This window comes from Eleutherodactylus coqui, chromosome 2 (genome assembly GCF_035609145.1).
Source record: "Eleutherodactylus coqui strain aEleCoq1 chromosome 2, aEleCoq1.hap1, whole genome shotgun sequence".
Taxonomy (NCBI): Eukaryota; Metazoa; Chordata; class Amphibia; order Anura; family Eleutherodactylidae; genus Eleutherodactylus; species Eleutherodactylus coqui.
In genome coordinates, this window is record NC_089838.1 from 314,747,804 (window position 1) to 314,763,379 (window position 15,576).

General features: G+C 46.1%; 1 protein-coding gene across 5 annotated transcripts in view; it reads right to left on the reverse strand.

Moving 5' to 3' along the window:
- Positions 1-833: 833 nt before the first annotated feature.
- DOCK6 (dedicator of cytokinesis 6) overlaps positions 834-15,576 on the reverse strand; it is an 84,868-nt gene continuing 70,125 nt past the window's right edge. For 4 of the 5 annotated variants that reach the window (XM_066593624.1, XM_066593623.1, XM_066593619.1 and 1 more), the window contains 19 exons: positions 15,358-15,540; positions 14,218-14,344; positions 13,495-13,579; positions 13,318-13,414; positions 13,000-13,134; positions 12,391-12,543; positions 11,229-11,387; positions 10,836-10,936; positions 9,905-10,097; positions 9,683-9,826; positions 9,250-9,381; positions 7,643-7,657; positions 4,269-4,394; positions 4,051-4,140; positions 3,727-3,963; positions 3,442-3,585; positions 3,222-3,328; positions 2,340-2,507; positions 834-2,235 (listed from right to left, as the gene is read on the reverse strand). In XM_066593624.1, the coding sequence (XP_066449721.1) occupies positions 2,193-2,235; positions 2,340-2,507; positions 3,222-3,328; positions 3,442-3,585; positions 3,727-3,963; positions 4,051-4,140; positions 4,269-4,394; positions 7,643-7,657; positions 9,250-9,381; positions 9,683-9,826; positions 9,905-10,097; positions 10,836-10,936; positions 11,229-11,387; positions 12,391-12,543; positions 13,000-13,134; positions 13,318-13,414; positions 13,495-13,579; positions 14,218-14,344; positions 15,358-15,540 (2,439 nt within the window). In that variant the 3' untranslated portion in view covers positions 834-2,192. The remainder of the gene's footprint in view (positions 2,236-2,339; positions 2,508-3,221; positions 3,329-3,441; positions 3,586-3,726; positions 3,964-4,050; positions 4,141-4,268; positions 4,395-7,642; positions 7,658-9,249; positions 9,382-9,682; positions 9,827-9,904; positions 10,098-10,835; positions 10,937-11,228; positions 11,388-12,390; positions 12,544-12,999; positions 13,135-13,317; positions 13,415-13,494; positions 13,580-14,217; positions 14,345-15,357; positions 15,541-15,576) is intronic. The other variant, XM_066593621.1, reaches the window with a different exon arrangement.

The following is a 15,576-nucleotide window of genomic DNA, read 5'->3' on the forward strand; positions in this document are numbered from 1 at the left end:
TGGGATGTTTCCATGTTTAGAGGATGATGCCAGTAGTCAGCGAAAGATTTAAAAGGTTGGGTTAGAACTGGGATGAACATGGTGGTAAGGTTGGAGATGAAGTAGAATCATAGAATGGTAGCATTGGAAGGGACCTCCAGGGTTGTCGGGTCCAACCCCCTGTCAATGCCGAATCACTCAATCATCCCAGAGAGATATTTGTCCAGCCTCTGTTTGAACACTTCCATTGAAGAAGAACTCAACTAGGTGGTAGGTAGGATGCAATTGGGTCACGTTCAAGTTCACAGGTGGTGAGGTGGAATTTTGAGAGTAGGGTGGAGAGCTTATCCTTGTGGTGAGGATGCAGGTTAAGGGGGAAAGAATGGAGTAGCTGTGCAGAAGGGTTGCTTTCGCTGATGATGTCAATCTTGTGTTTGAGTGTCTAGCAAAGTCCTCGACGGAGATTTTACAAAAATTACTGCTGATGTACAGAGAAATATCTCAGCTTGGCCCTAATGTTACTGTGGGCAGGGGCGTAACTATAGGGGATGCGGTTGCACCCAGGCCCAGGAGCCTTAGGGGGCCCATAAGGTCTCTCTTCTCCATATAGGGAACCCAGTGCTATGAGTAAAGCATTATAGTTGGGGGCCCTGTTACAAGTTTTGCATCGGGGCCCGGGAGCTTCAAGTTACGCCTCTGACTGTGGGAGTATAGAGGAACCCATTTAACTAAGGTGGATGCAGTGCCCCCTACTAAACGAGGCATCGGTAATAATCAGACATGGACTCCATACTGAACGAGGCATCGGTAATAATCAGACATGGACTCCATAGTAAGGATAAAATAAATACATGTTCTTACAAGACTTTTATTACAAAAATAGCTCATACACTGGCAGCGACATCATTTATACAGCAGAATGTGACAACGGGCAAGACCACAACACAGCAGGCGAAAAACGACGCTGTACAGCAGAGGGGCAGACACAATGGCGGTGAAATGATAAAAATCAGGCAACCAATCAAATGCTGGCTTTTATTTTTCCAATACAAAAACGATGACTAGAATCTGATTGGTTGCCATGGGCAGCACCACTGCAATGTCCTCCTATATTACAACAAAACCCAGTGTGAGCGACATGGATTATAAGGATACGGCAAGTACTCCGGGTCAGGTATGGCGACGACAGGTGAACTTATAGTAGATCAGCCAAGAGACCACATAATGGGGCTTATTACAACACTAGTGCAAGAAAATACTGCTCAGCCACCAATCAGAAGTGTAGAAAAAAGCAGTGATCTGATTGGTTGGCATGGGCAATGTATATTTTAGTGGTAATTCTTGTAATAAAGTCCAATGACACGGCTCGATGCCTGGTACATGCCATTTTCTATTAGTGTTATTTTTGGTTATCTATTTTTGGTTCCCATAGTGCGGTCATTGCCCCATACAGGCTCTACCCATCCAGGCAAGGGTCACCCGACTCCTCATAGAGCCACGGTCATTAAAATGTGCATTCAAAAAAGCTAAGAACATTCACCAACAGGCAGTGCCTCAAAACTGGTGCTCACTGGCCGAAGCATCCCTGAGGACTCGACGTTCACATTTTCTCATGTACTTCTCTTCAGGTTTATAAAATCTTAGAGACATCATTAAAACACTTAAAGTGGAGACTGAAGGGCGGGGAAGGCAGCGAATGGAAGGAATGTTGATTGCCTACAAATCTGACTGCTGAGGTGGGCATCTTGGCATGTTGGACAAATCTAACTTCGGGGCACTCCTCCTACTCTAATCATCTGTCCTTACCCTCAGTATCTTCCTTCTACTCTACTTTTGCCCAAGAACGTATCCCCCCTATATACCACCCTCTCCCCCACGGCTATGCCTATCATTAATTTCATCAGGACTACCACACCCTACCCGATTTCGGAGCCTCTTCTTCCCCTCTTGAGCCTTTAACCCTTCGTGTCCTCTCCCCCTACCTTCTTAAAGTTAGTTCTAGTGCATGTTCTCCACTGCACTCCACCTCAGATCGAGCCACAGTTCCCTTTCCTTCCTCTCCAAATACATATTTATAGGCGATAACTATGTAAACATTTTTGGAGTTAAGAAAATCCTGTTCTGGTGCCCCCACAGACAGTGCTGTGTCGAGACAGAAATCACTGGCACCCTCTAATGGAGTTTGTGAAATCTGCACATTCATACTGCACTTCTTAGGCTTCAATCCTGCGTAGACTTGTTCTGGTGAGGGAGTCCCTGAAATAAGAGCAGGTATGGGTTTATATATTGTCCAGCGTATACAAGTGAATGGCAAAAGCTTTCACATTGGCATCTGAAATGTACGTGGCTGCTGGGTATACCTGGCACTTGTATGAGGAAGTAGATCATTGTACAGCTGAGGGATCTTGCGAGACGTTAGAGGGGCGAGAGCTTCCCGTAGACGTTGGTAGTTCCTCTCTAGCTCTCGGTGATATTCCCTTTGGTCAGGCCCAATGAGAGTCTTATTTTTCCGTAGGGCATCTTCACACCTGAAAATGGTGAAGTATACACAGCTGTGAAACAGTCCTTTAAGGAGTATGACATCATAGACACTTACAGCACATCCACAGGCAGGGCAGAGGACACGTATCCTGGAGATGGGTGTATCCTCTGTGCACTTTACCAGTGTCCTAACTATTCTGACCTTCTTTAGGCTCACCCAGTCCTCACTGGGTCCCTCTAGTTGCCCACTCCATCATTAGGGCACGTCTAGTCTCTCATCCCATCACTGTGGCCCTTCTCAAGCCCCTCCACTCTTCCATTCTCTACTGTGGCTTTCTCAGGTACCCTCTAATCCTTCCATCTTCTGTGACCCGCTTTGAACTACTTTACCAACGTCTTCCTCATTGTGGCCTTACACCCCGTGTGATCCTCTATGGGCCCTGATCAATATCTTCCCACAGTTGTTCCCTTTGGACTTCACCAGTCCCACTCACCTCGTTTTGTGGCCATTTTTAGCCTCATCACCACATCCCCCATTGTAGCCCTCTTTGGGCCCATCAAGTCTGACAAACTCCATGGTGGTCCTCTTCGGTACTGTGTAACCCCCAGCCCCCATTATAGCCCTCTGGCCCCTTTTGGTCTCATATACTCCTCCATCCTTGATGGTCTTCTTCAGGCTACTCCAATCTCCCCAATCACACCCTCTCTTCATCTTTTCAGATGCTGCTCATCTCTCTACCCTCCACTTCTAAGGTTCTTACCTCTTTGTGAAGTCCCTGAAGCAAAGTCGGAGCTTGTTATGAAGTCTATAGAGACGAGGATCTTCAGGTATCTCTGAAAGAAACACTTGAGCCACCTCCAGGGGTCCCTGAAATAACAAATCTTCACTACTTATGTGTCCGATGACAAGTTGTTTCGTTCTTGAGTAGTAGACAAGACGTAACGTTCCCACGTTCCCAATGAAGCCTAGTCCCAAGTTACCTGGTTAACAGTTGTTCCAACACAGCCCTGAAGCACCATCTGCAGCATCTTGGCATCAGCTGGATCTTGGTGCGTTGCGAACGCCAGCTCCTGTGTCTTCTTCTGCATATCTTCAATTGCAACTTCAACTGGTATTAGCACGACCTAGAAAACCAACCAACATCATACGTTCATCGAAAGTACAACTTTCCTTCAGATACTAGACTCTCCCAACAGAATCCACCATGATGGTAGGAGGACCACCTCCAGTACTTTCTTCCTGCTCCTCCTGTTCATCATTCTTACCTCTTCCCGATGTAGGACATTGACTCGAGTCTTGATGTAGGGGAATGCATGTGATGTGGTCAGCACGGTCTTTCGTTTGTACTGTTCATGGAGATCTCCGTGAGCACGGCCGTCGAGTGTGAACGGCGTACAGAAGAGGAAGGTCCGCAGGTTGTAGTTCTTATCAAAATATGTGACCCGGTCTTTCAGTTCGTAAGTGTCAAAGTATGGCTCCACGTAGGTGATCTGGATGTATGCCTGATGGGAAAAGAAAATGTGTAGTATCAGGGTCACAGAGGGAGAAACCTCGCTGACAGACAGCAAAATATAAGTGACGTCGCTAACCTTGTTGGGGTCCAGCTTCGTTTTGTCCACAGGATTTGAGTCCTTCACCACCTGAACCGTCCCTTCTCCAAACTGTTCAGTGTAAAACTCCTGAAAATATGAGAGATTACTGCCGGACATGATGATGTAGAGCAGCCAACACAGACATCACTCCACACTCAGCCTAATACGTACACACATGCAGGCTCTATATATACAGCGGCGCCCCCTCTCCTTACCTCCAGACGGTGCGAGATCTCAGCCAGTTTAGTGATGGACGGTTCTTTATACACAAACTCTTGCTCATCAAGGTCACCAAATTTGGAACCATAAAATCCCACACGGAAATACGTCCCAAACATTCGCTGTGGTACTAGACATAAAGAGGCAGATGTCTACATTATATATACACATTTGATCTATATAAAAAGTTGAATCACTTTGTAAATCCATTACATTACTTATCCTGTACTGATCCTCATTTACCTCTTGTATTATACTCCAGAGCTACACTCACTATTCTGCTGGTGGAGTCACTGTGTACATACATTACTTATCCTGTACTGATCCTGAGTTACATCCTGTATTATACCCCAGAGCTGCACTCACTATTCTGCTGGTGGAGTCACTGTGTACATACATTACTTATCCTGTACTGATCCTCAGTTACATCCTGTATTATACTCCAGAGCTGCACTCACTATTCTGCTGGTGGAGTCACTGTGTACATACATTACTTATCCTGTACTGATCCTGAGTTACATCCTGTATACATACATTACTTATCCTGTACTGACCCTGAGTTACATCCTGTATTATACTCCGGAGCTGTACTCCCTATTCTGCTGGTGGAGTCACTGTGTACATACATTACTTATTAGAGATAAGGGAGTATACTCGCTAAAGGCAATTGCGCGAGCGAGCATTGCCTTTAGCGAGTATCTCCCCGCTCGAGACGGAAAGTTCGGGTGCCGGCAGCGGGCAGGGAGCTGCGTGGGAGAGCGGGGCGGAACGGAGGGAAGATCTCTCTCTCCCTCTCTCCCCTCACTCCCTCCTGCTGACTGCCGCTACTCACCGCTCCCCCACCCCGGCACCCGAACCTTCTGTCTCGAGCGGGGAGATACTCGCTAAAGACAATGCTCGCTCGAGCAATTGCCTTTAGCGAGTATACTCGCTCATCTCTATTACTTATCCTGTACTGACCCTGAGTTACATTCTGTATTATACTCCAGAGCTGCACTCACTATTCTGCTGGTGGAGTCACTGTGTACATACATTACTTATCCTGTACTGATCCTGAGTTACATCCTGTATTGTACTCCAGAGCTGCACTCACTATTCTGCTGGTGGAGTCACTGTGTACATACATTACTGATCCTGAGTTACATCCCGTCTTACACTCCAGAGCTGCACTCACTATTCTGCTGGTGGAGTCACTGTGTACATACATTACTTATCCTGTACTGATCCTGAGTTACATCCTCTATTATACTCCAGAGCTGCACTCACTATTCTGCTGGTGGAGTCACTGTGTACATACATTACTTATCCTGTACTGATCCTGATTTACCTCCTGTATTATACTCCAGAGCTGCACTCACTATTCTGCTGGTGGAGTCACTGTGTAAATACATTACTTATCTGGTACTGATGCTGAATTATAGCATGCATTACACTCCAGAGCTGCATTAGCAATTCTGCTAGTTGCTTGTCAGCATGGTTGTCAGCTAATGTTTTTCCAAATCAGAAAATTGGGAAAAGCCTAGCATAAAGAGAAAACTTCCCAGAATGCAGATCAGAATAAGCTCTGTGCAGACACTGATCAAGCAGGGAGCACTGGAGGATTAAAGCTCTGAAACTTGCAGAACTGTAAATGCAGCTCAGGGGTATAATACAGGCTGTTTGACCCCTAGACAAATTTCTAGCCCCTTACACAAAGTAAGCACGCAGGAGTCACATGGACAGCTTTTATAGCCCTTTACATGAGTAAAGTAAAGAACTCTGTGTGTCACCTGATGGGCGTAGAGGATTTGGCCAAATTGACATGTTTGGCAGAGATGCGGGTGATCAGTACTAACCCATATGGTGGTTTAGTGGAAAGAATAAAGTCCTCTTACTCACCAGGAATTGCAGTCCCAGGAGGGCAGATCAATGTGAGGTGGAAGCAGGGAGATAAAATAAAGAGTCAATTAAAAAGTAGAAATCTTAGGCTGTGTGATGTCATCTGGCTACATGCGATGATGTCATAGGGGAACAATGGGGGGTCTTAAAGGGGCTCTGTCCTCTCTAAAACATTGCTGGAATATTACCACAACCTGTTCATGTACACAAACTGGGGGAGAACGCAGATGACTGGTGACACCATTTCTGCTCATTTTCACTCATCAGATTGTACCACACTCACTGGCTTAATATTCAGAGGTTTACACCATGAGATGAGGAGCTTCAGAGGTTACCGTGTGAGACTAGCTGGAACGTGAGTCCATCACTTACATGCCGTGCAGCAGCCTTGTTGGATATTCAACAAGTTGACAGAATAGGAGGACTTAAAGGGGTTGTACAAGAGTAGAAAAATATAGTTGCCTTTTTCCCCCAAAACGGCGCCACCCCTGACCACAGTTTGTATCTGGTATTACAATCCCGTCACTTCAATTAATTGGAGCTGCAACACCAGACACAACTCAAGAACAGCTGTAGTGCTGTTTAGGATAGAAAGTTTCCATGTTTATTTTAAGAAACCCTTCAATAACTTCCCATTAAATTGTACTTTAAAGGTGTTGTCCTTTGGAAATCCCTTATTTTAGTATGTCCCCTCCCTCTCCTGCAACAATAAATGAAGCACAGGATGTCCTGCTGTTGGGACATCCTGTGAACTATTGTGAAATCAGGGTTTAATTTCCCTGCAGCACCCCCACAGGAGAAGTGAAGTATTACACAATTCATATTGTAATCAATGGGTTGTGGGGTCCTCCAAGCAAAAGACACTCTTTATGATTGTCCCCTGCTTTGGCTCATTTAGCACAATAGGGTATTTCTAAACCAGACAACCCCGCCAATTGATTCAACCTACAATATGGCTGCTAATGCTAGGCAACAATGATGGGTACACACAGACAGATAGACACTTTGGTGAAGTTATTGTGAGTGCAGTACACTTACTTACATGCACACTATACAGACTGCAGTCTCACTCACACAAAATCCTCCTCCCCCCAACATGCTAAAGTGAAGGCGTGTAACGCTTCATCCATGGAAACCCGTGACCCACGGCTTTGTAGATAAAGAAGCCTCATGTGATGTGCAGATATACAAAGCCATACGCTGTTCTTCATCTACATGTACTCTAGTTATGCAATAGGACTCAGCTGTTCAGATTTGGCTCCGGCGCCCGTCAGTGGGATGGGAATGTCAACCCCTACACGTAGGATAGCACATGTCTGTTATCTGGAGGGGTGAGGTGCCCGGTGGGTCAATATTTCTGTCCTTCCTATTGCATAAGTAGATCCTGGCAGCGTACCGGGGCGGTGAGCGTTAGCTGCCGTGCAGCAAGTGATCGTGGGTAAGAAAAGCGAAGTGAAAACATGAGATACTGGTTAATTTTCACACTTCCTACCTCCCAGCTTGTGATCTGCCCGGGAGCAAAGGGGAAAAACAGGAGAAAAAAGATCAGTCACAGGAAGAGGCAAAAATAAGGAGGAAGAGGAAGAACGGAGAGATCGGAAAGGAGGGGAAGAAGATGGAGGAACATGGCGGTAAAGGAAAGGAGACACAGCAACAAATCACAGTAACAAATTAGTGAGCCCCCCGTATCTCCACATCATGTCTGCAGAGGGTCCGAGTACAGTTAACGGGGGTCCCCATATGTTTATATGTTACTGCAGCTCACAAAACGGGTAAATACTAAGTATACCAAGCAATGACTATACAGCATATATCAGATTTTATTGTCAAGGTACATCAGAAAACCATAGGCTGCCGGAATCACCGCGCAATCCTGCACAGCCCCTATAGACACTGCTACATGATATACCTTTGTCTATACAGGCTAATCTGTGTAGGGAATGAAGCTCTTGCCCACTACATCACATAGAGCATGCACAGGCTTCTATAAGGACTACAGATGTATTTAGTCTATACTGTAGATACACTATAGATATAGAATAGGTACACACGTGCACGAATCATGCATTGCAGTAGAATAGCCCTTATAGAAACGGTCAGATGCTAAACTGGTAATACTATATATCCTTATATTACAAGGGCCGCTCTGGGCATGGCTAGATTAACTCTTGCATGTGCTGTGCTGCCCGCTTAGACTTAAGGTACCTTGGCACAGGATGACTATTGTCCAAATAATCACTTTAAAAAGTGAATGCAAATGGTAGTTGTTCGGTCGCTCACTAGTTGCTAGTTTTTTCAGTTCAGCTTACCTAAAAAATAGTCGTTGGCTGATCAAAAGTCATCTGGTGTAAAGTCACTGTCCTTCGTATTTGAACAACTTGCGAACAAATTAGCATGGAGATCCCTCTGCGAAGGATATCTCAGCACACATCTAATGAACAAGCATCGCTCTGTGTAACAGCTTTTGAACAACGGTTGTCCGTAGACTTCAGCGACTTTTCTGAGTGACTCTCTGAACAATAGTTGCTCCGTGTAAAGGTACCTATAATTCGTGTACAGTGGCTGCAAATGTGCGCTCTGGTTTTTTTAGTTGCCCGGCCCAATTGCCCTTTTTGGCCTCTCTGATGCACCTTACAGTGACGGCCACTATCTGTCCACGCCATGACCCACTGAGCTAGAGGAGAGTTGCTGGCACCAACATCATCTCTACATGGCAGTTGGAAACAGCTCCTCACTTGGAAAGCTCTGCTCGGATGGACGCGGGGGCGTAGCGCTGGTGTCACTGACACCCGTAAGTAACAAAGCAGTTTTGGTGGAGGCCCCTACTTCCCTCATTAGAGGCCCTGGGGTACGTGCCTTGGTGCCTTCCTTTAAACTGGCAAGCACAGGGATAACAATGCGGACCACCCTAGTGAGGGTCTTGTATTCTGCTCTCATTTCTGTGTTTTATCCCTTTATGCGGATCTGTCCCGCAGTGTTGGGTCTTTTAGACTTTGGGGTTCCCTACGTATATCCCTGATATAATGATAACTGAGCTAGAAGGGTTTGGTTCTAATTGCTACCTGGGTTCACGGTAGATTGCCCAAGAGTGCCCCCTACCTGGTTGTTGATTTTATTGAATGCCTCCTGCAGTTTTCCATGGACTGATGCCAGTTTCTTATAGTCCCGATGGGCTTCGTAAATGGGGATGAGTATTTTATAGACCTCGTTTACCGCCTCAAACAATGAGCCCTGAAGAAAGAGACAACAAGAGAACAGGAGTAACATCTCTTCCACTGACAGCCGAAGAGTTACCTCTGTGTAATGCCTTGACCACTGTACATGGGGGCTGCGTAACACTAGCTGTGGACTGCTGCCCTCTGCTGTCTTTGTGTGGTATTACATAGGAGTTCATCTCCAGTCAGTTTCTTTCAAGCTGTTGTGAAACTACAACCCCCAGCTTGCCCTGAGAGCTGCAGGTTCTCCTTGCACACTGGTAAGTTGCAGTTTCACATCAGCTGGAGACCACTTACCGTATATATAATGTCCTTACCATAGAGAAGCTCGCACAGGCTTGCTCCAGCAGTCCCACCAGACCGGCCTCTGTGAAATACTTCCCAGCGCAAATCCCTTCTTCATCTGGAGATACGACATCATCTGATACCGCCGACTCCTCCAGCACATTGGATGATATGCTCTGCAGAGATACAAGTCAGGCAGGTATATACTACACACCCACTATATACCTGCATCATAGCAGTCATGGTCACAGTACCTGGAAACTAACACACCCCACGGGCAGGTGCCTGGCGTCCTCAATCATGCTGAGATACTCCGATACCAGTGCGGCTCCGTGTACCAGGCAGTGCGCAGCCTCGGCATGGTTTCCACGCTCTGTGTGCTTGGCGGCCATGTTTTGGAGCCACGTCAGACGCAGATCTGGGGAGTTCTGGTATCCCTTAGCTATCCTGAATATAGAAATATAGCACATAACATAAATGTGATAATGATACTGACACAACTCCTAGTAATCTAGAGTATTAATAAACCTGTCATTCTCTGGGGGTGTCTGTACTGCCTGGGCACTAGAGGAGAAGTCAAGCAGTACAACGAATGGATATCATCTACAATATTAACAATTCTGTATAACGCTCTATTTGCTACCTAAGATCCGCAATTCAAGCTGCCCCTAGGGAAGCCTGGGCGCCCGCAGCTGAATTAAAGCATGCAGATTTGTTTTGCGGACCGTTTGGTGCGGAAAACAAATCACAGCATGCTCCGATTTAGTGTGGATTCCATGCGGACGCCTTTAATTGAAGTTAATGTAAGTTGTCCGATCTGCGGCCCGTCTGCTAGTGAATTACGGATGGGCCGAGGATTCTGCGTCAAAGCAGGAGTTTGAAAAAAAACCTCTACTGTGCGCCGGCCGGCACTTCCGCACACATCCGCAGTAGGCATAAAACAACTGGCTGGGGACAAAACCTATGTGTACCTAGCCTAGCAAAGCACAGCAGTACAGTATGGAAACAGTCAGCAAGTTTGTCGCCATAGTTGATCTCCTATAATAGATCATAAAAAAACATGGAGAACGATTGCATCCGATTTATATAAAAGGTTCCACCAGAAGTCTACAACAGTGTGTGTGGATCCAAGTATAGGATATATGGAGTTTGCAGCACACGGCTTATATGACCAAGCCCTCTCACCGGTACATGAGATCCAACAGCATCTCCGGGTCCTCCTGGTGTTCTTTCATCTTTACTGTATCAGTCAGGATCATATGAAGATTAAACACCAGATCCTGAACCTGAAAAGCAGAAAATAAATAGTTAAAAGTATTGCCGATTGCTTACTGAACAGCGCCACACCTGTCTGTGGGTCGTGTGTGGTAGTGCAGCCACGCTACCGAAATAAACGGGGCTGGGTTGCATCCTCACAGAACCTGTGGACAGGTGTGGTGCTGCTTTTGGAAGAAAGCAGCCATGTTTTCTACCATTAATGCATAGGATAGTTCCATTCTGCAACAGATTACACTCTTCTGCTTGCCAGGGCAGAACATAGTGCTGTGGTTGCAGAATGTATGTTGTGTGGTGTATTACCTGCTCTGGGAAGGTGGTGTCTCTCAGTTCTAGATCCTCCTCAGAGTAGGTCAGGATCGTCTTCAAGGATCGCCGCAGATATTCTTCATTAAATTTCTGAGAGGTCCCCACCAGAGAGGACAGCGACATGGTAACCTGCATCTTCACGCGGGCAAAATTCTGATCGAAAATAGCAAAACGATTAAATTAGAAGTGGGAGATTAAAGCGACTATCTTATTTTGGGACAAAATTCTGTCCTGAGACAGGAGAGGGAAGAGGGTATACTATACCTCCAGGTGTTCCTCTCTGCCGCCCCTCCAATTCGCCAACATCGGACCCTTTTTTTCAGCAGTCCAAGATTGGCTGCTATCTAATGCACACTGTGCACTGCTCTCTGGTTGGCCTCTGTAGGTCACATGAGCAGCTCGGGCCAGTCTGAGAGCAGGTATAGTGCACTGGTAGTCTAACACTACTAATGAACTATGGGGATTAGGTAGTCTAAAGTTTGCACTCTTGGACAGCCAAAAACAGGACCTGGAATCGGGGGATCAGAAGAATGTCAGAGAAGAAAAACTGCAGGTAATATGCAACCCTGCTCACTCCGATCCCGCAACACAATTTTGTCCTGAAACTGGAGGGTCATTTTAATATAGGGTATACAATTTCAAATTTAGGGGATTTATGCTGACCCCTAGTGAGAATGATTGTTTTTGCAGCGGAGGCATACATAATGTGAAAGTTTTGCTTCCATTCTTATAGGAGTTTCTGTTAGGAAGAAACTCTCCTCCAGAATCAGTACTGATGATAAAAGCCATCATGTCTGAGCAGCCAATAATCTGGCAACTATCAAGTTCCACGGATGCGAGAGTAAGGGTATGTTCGCACACAGAGCATTTGCTGTGGATTTTCCACAGCGCCACAATTTGCAGCAAATCCGCATCAAAATGACCACCATTTAGTGCAAATAAACAGCAAATGTCACCCCTTCAATTCCACTGAAGGCGTAATCTGTGGATCCTCATCAAAATCTGTACCACACTGTGTGGATTTTGATGCACATTTGCTACAGATTTTGAAAAAATCTGAAAATCCACAGCAAATCCCCTGCATCGGAACAAACCGTCAAGGAGGTTTACTATAGAAGTGGTCAGTAATGATTATTTGGTGTTGTGTATCACTTACATTCCCAATCTCAAAGTTCTGTCTCATGAGCAGGTAGAGCGATGCGCTGGCATGGGTCCGCACACTGCTTATGCAGCTGCTGCAGTGGCGCAGGAGGCGGAGGCAAAGATCCGAGCAGAGTTCTGTATCATCTTCAAACAGCATCTCTGGGAACTGAGTATTAGGACCAGATGATGGCGGGGACCATGTGTAGAGAAAAAGAGGATACAAACATTTAACAGTCCTGAAAGAGGGGGAATAAATAGGATATGGCAATTTCCAGAATGTCTGAAGGCTCCCATACACATTAGACTAGTCGGCCGAACCCACTGATAACAGTGGCGATGGATGACTGTAATGAGTATGGGGGAGTCTCAACTTGCCCCTGACAGATGTTGGGGGAAAGTAGGATCGGGGACTGCGAACTTGAACACCCAATCCTATTGTTCCCTGGAGTATAAACTGGCGCCAGATATGATCAGTGGCGGCTTACCTTCCTAAGCACAGTGGAGGCGAACATTTATGTGTTGGGCGACCGGTGGAACAGCTATTGGATGAATGATTGCTGAATGCACCTTAACGTATAGAAGAAATTTGCATACATTGCACACAACATAGGGGCACACTCACCTTGCACACTAGCGCCCTCTGGCTTATGAAGCAGTGCTGCAGGTACAAGGCACTTTGGTTGCAGCTCATGCTGAGTAGTAAGACTTTCAGCACACCGCCTAGGACGCTTTCCTTCATTTCGGACAACATAACCGTCTGCAAGACAGATGGGTAGACAGCTCTCTATAGGAAATCTGTGTGCCAGCATGATGGCAGGGGGCTTACCTGAAGCTCCTTGGCACCAATTCAAGACTTTCACCAGGCCCAGAGGGACCCCAGGTGTGACGCCTACATCTGCCCACCATATAGTTACAGCTGTGCCACTGTCAGAGGACTTACCTGCACAATGATCTCCAGCGTGTCCAGAACCACCAGATTGGCCTCAGCAGCCATATTTCCGTCTACTGTAATATCAAGGTCTCGTTCTGCCTGTGATCTGAGAGGGGAAGGAAATACATGAGTCAAACATACATGATACTTTCCCACCGTATGAATTATTTGGGTCTTAGCACTCACTTCTCTGTCTTCTCACTGCTCGGCTTCCACTGTGTAACGTTTTTTCTCCATCGGACATTTTCCTGATTTCCATAAGGGCTGCGCTCTGTAAGGACAACAGACTAAGGCCTCATGTCCACGGGGAAAATCAGGCCCGCTCCGGATTCTTCATGGAGAATCCGTAGTGGGTCCCTCCTGCCCCGCGGACATGAGCGCTAAAAAGAAGAATAAACTTACCTCTCGCCCGCTCCGGATCTTCCCTTCGCCGCGGCGTCATGTTCTCTGCGTCGCGGCCGGATCTTCTTTCTTCGGCCCGGCGGATGCGCAGGGCACGTCGGTGACGGGTGAGTAAATTCCAAATTTTGTCTCCCAAGGATCCGGATGGCTTCCATAGGCTTCAATAGAAGCCCGCGGGAGCCGTCCCCGCGGGAGACCCGCACGAAAATGGAGCATGGTCCAGATATTTTCATGCTCCATTTTAAAAAAAAATCACTTTTATTGACCATCCACGGGTATTTATCTACCCGCGGGTGGTCAATGCATCCCTATGGGGTGCGGATCCGCGTGCAGGAGAAGAGTTACAATCCGCTGCGGATTTTAATTCTTCTTTTGCCAGTGGACATAAGGCCTTAGGAACCAGAAGGCACAAAGCTGAAGGAAGTCCTGGCCAATGTGGATAAGGGGGCACTGCCAGCAACCAGGCAGCAGAACAAGAAAAGACCATTTTTCCTAACAGCGTCTCACCTCGGCTACGTTTCACCATGTCTTGGCGGGCACCAATGGTCCCCAGGATGGCCTCCTCCAGTCTTGCTTTCATATCAAGAGATTTCTTAAATGTCAAACTGTTGATACGCTCAAACGCTTTCTTACCCTAGAAATGAAAAAATAAAGAAAAAAATGGCTAAAAATATAGAATGAGGTACAACAGCAGTGCCGGCCTTAGATTAGATGGCACCATGTGTGACTTTTTTTGTGCCCCCCACCCATCATAAGGAAAAAAGAAAAGATTATATATATATACATACATACATACATACACCGTGTTTCCATGAAAATAAGACAGTGTCTTATATTACTTTTTGTTCAAAAACTTTTTTACATGTATAATACCTGGACACTATTTAAATTGACTTTTTAAATTAACTGTTAGCAGGGCTTAATTTTGGAGTAGGGCTTATATTTCAAGCATCCTCAAAAAGCCTGAAAAATAATTTTGCATCCTCAAAAATTCTGGAAAATCTTATGTGTATATATATATATATATATATATATATATATATATATATATATATATATATATATTACTGATAGGCGGTCTGCCTGTATTCAACTTATACTTACACTGCTTCTAGCACCAGAACCAAGTACATAACATAAATGCAGCACCAGAACCAAGCACATAACATAAATGCAGCACCAGAACCAAGCACACAACATAAATGCAGTACCAGAACCAAGTACATAACATAATGACAGTAGCGGTACTATACGCTTATGTTGCAAGAGTGGCAATGGGCTGACAGCAATGCCTCTAAACATCAGAGGGGAGCAGACAGCTAAGAGGAAGGTTATTCCGTGTAGCTCCGCAAGACACCCCCTTTCTACAAGCTGGTGACCGGCACCCCGTGGGACTGCATGGTTCGTACGTAGCTAAGGCCTGCCATGTACAATGGGCATTGTGCCTCACCCTGTAATGGGAAAGCATAGATACAGACCTGGAGGTTATACTGTATAAGTCTTACTATGGTGGTATGAAGTCTGTAAAGCAGGTAGTGCTTACATACTGTACTACAAAGAGGTGTACAATGTTTCTGGACCCATTTTGTACTTACTCTGTTAGATTACAAAGTATTATTAGGAGGTCTGGAGCACCTCGTGCCTCACCTTATACTGGAAGCAGGACACACACAAACTCAGTAGCTCCAGCACCCGTGTCAGCTGGATGATAGACAGACTGGAGAACCAGCGCTGCAGACAGTCTTGCTCCGCGTTCTTCAGCACCCACAGGGCACACACTAGGAGGTTGCGGCTGGATTCTGCAGAGAGCACACCGCCGGCGCGCATAGACTGGGGAGAAAACAGCGAGCTATAACAAACACGTAT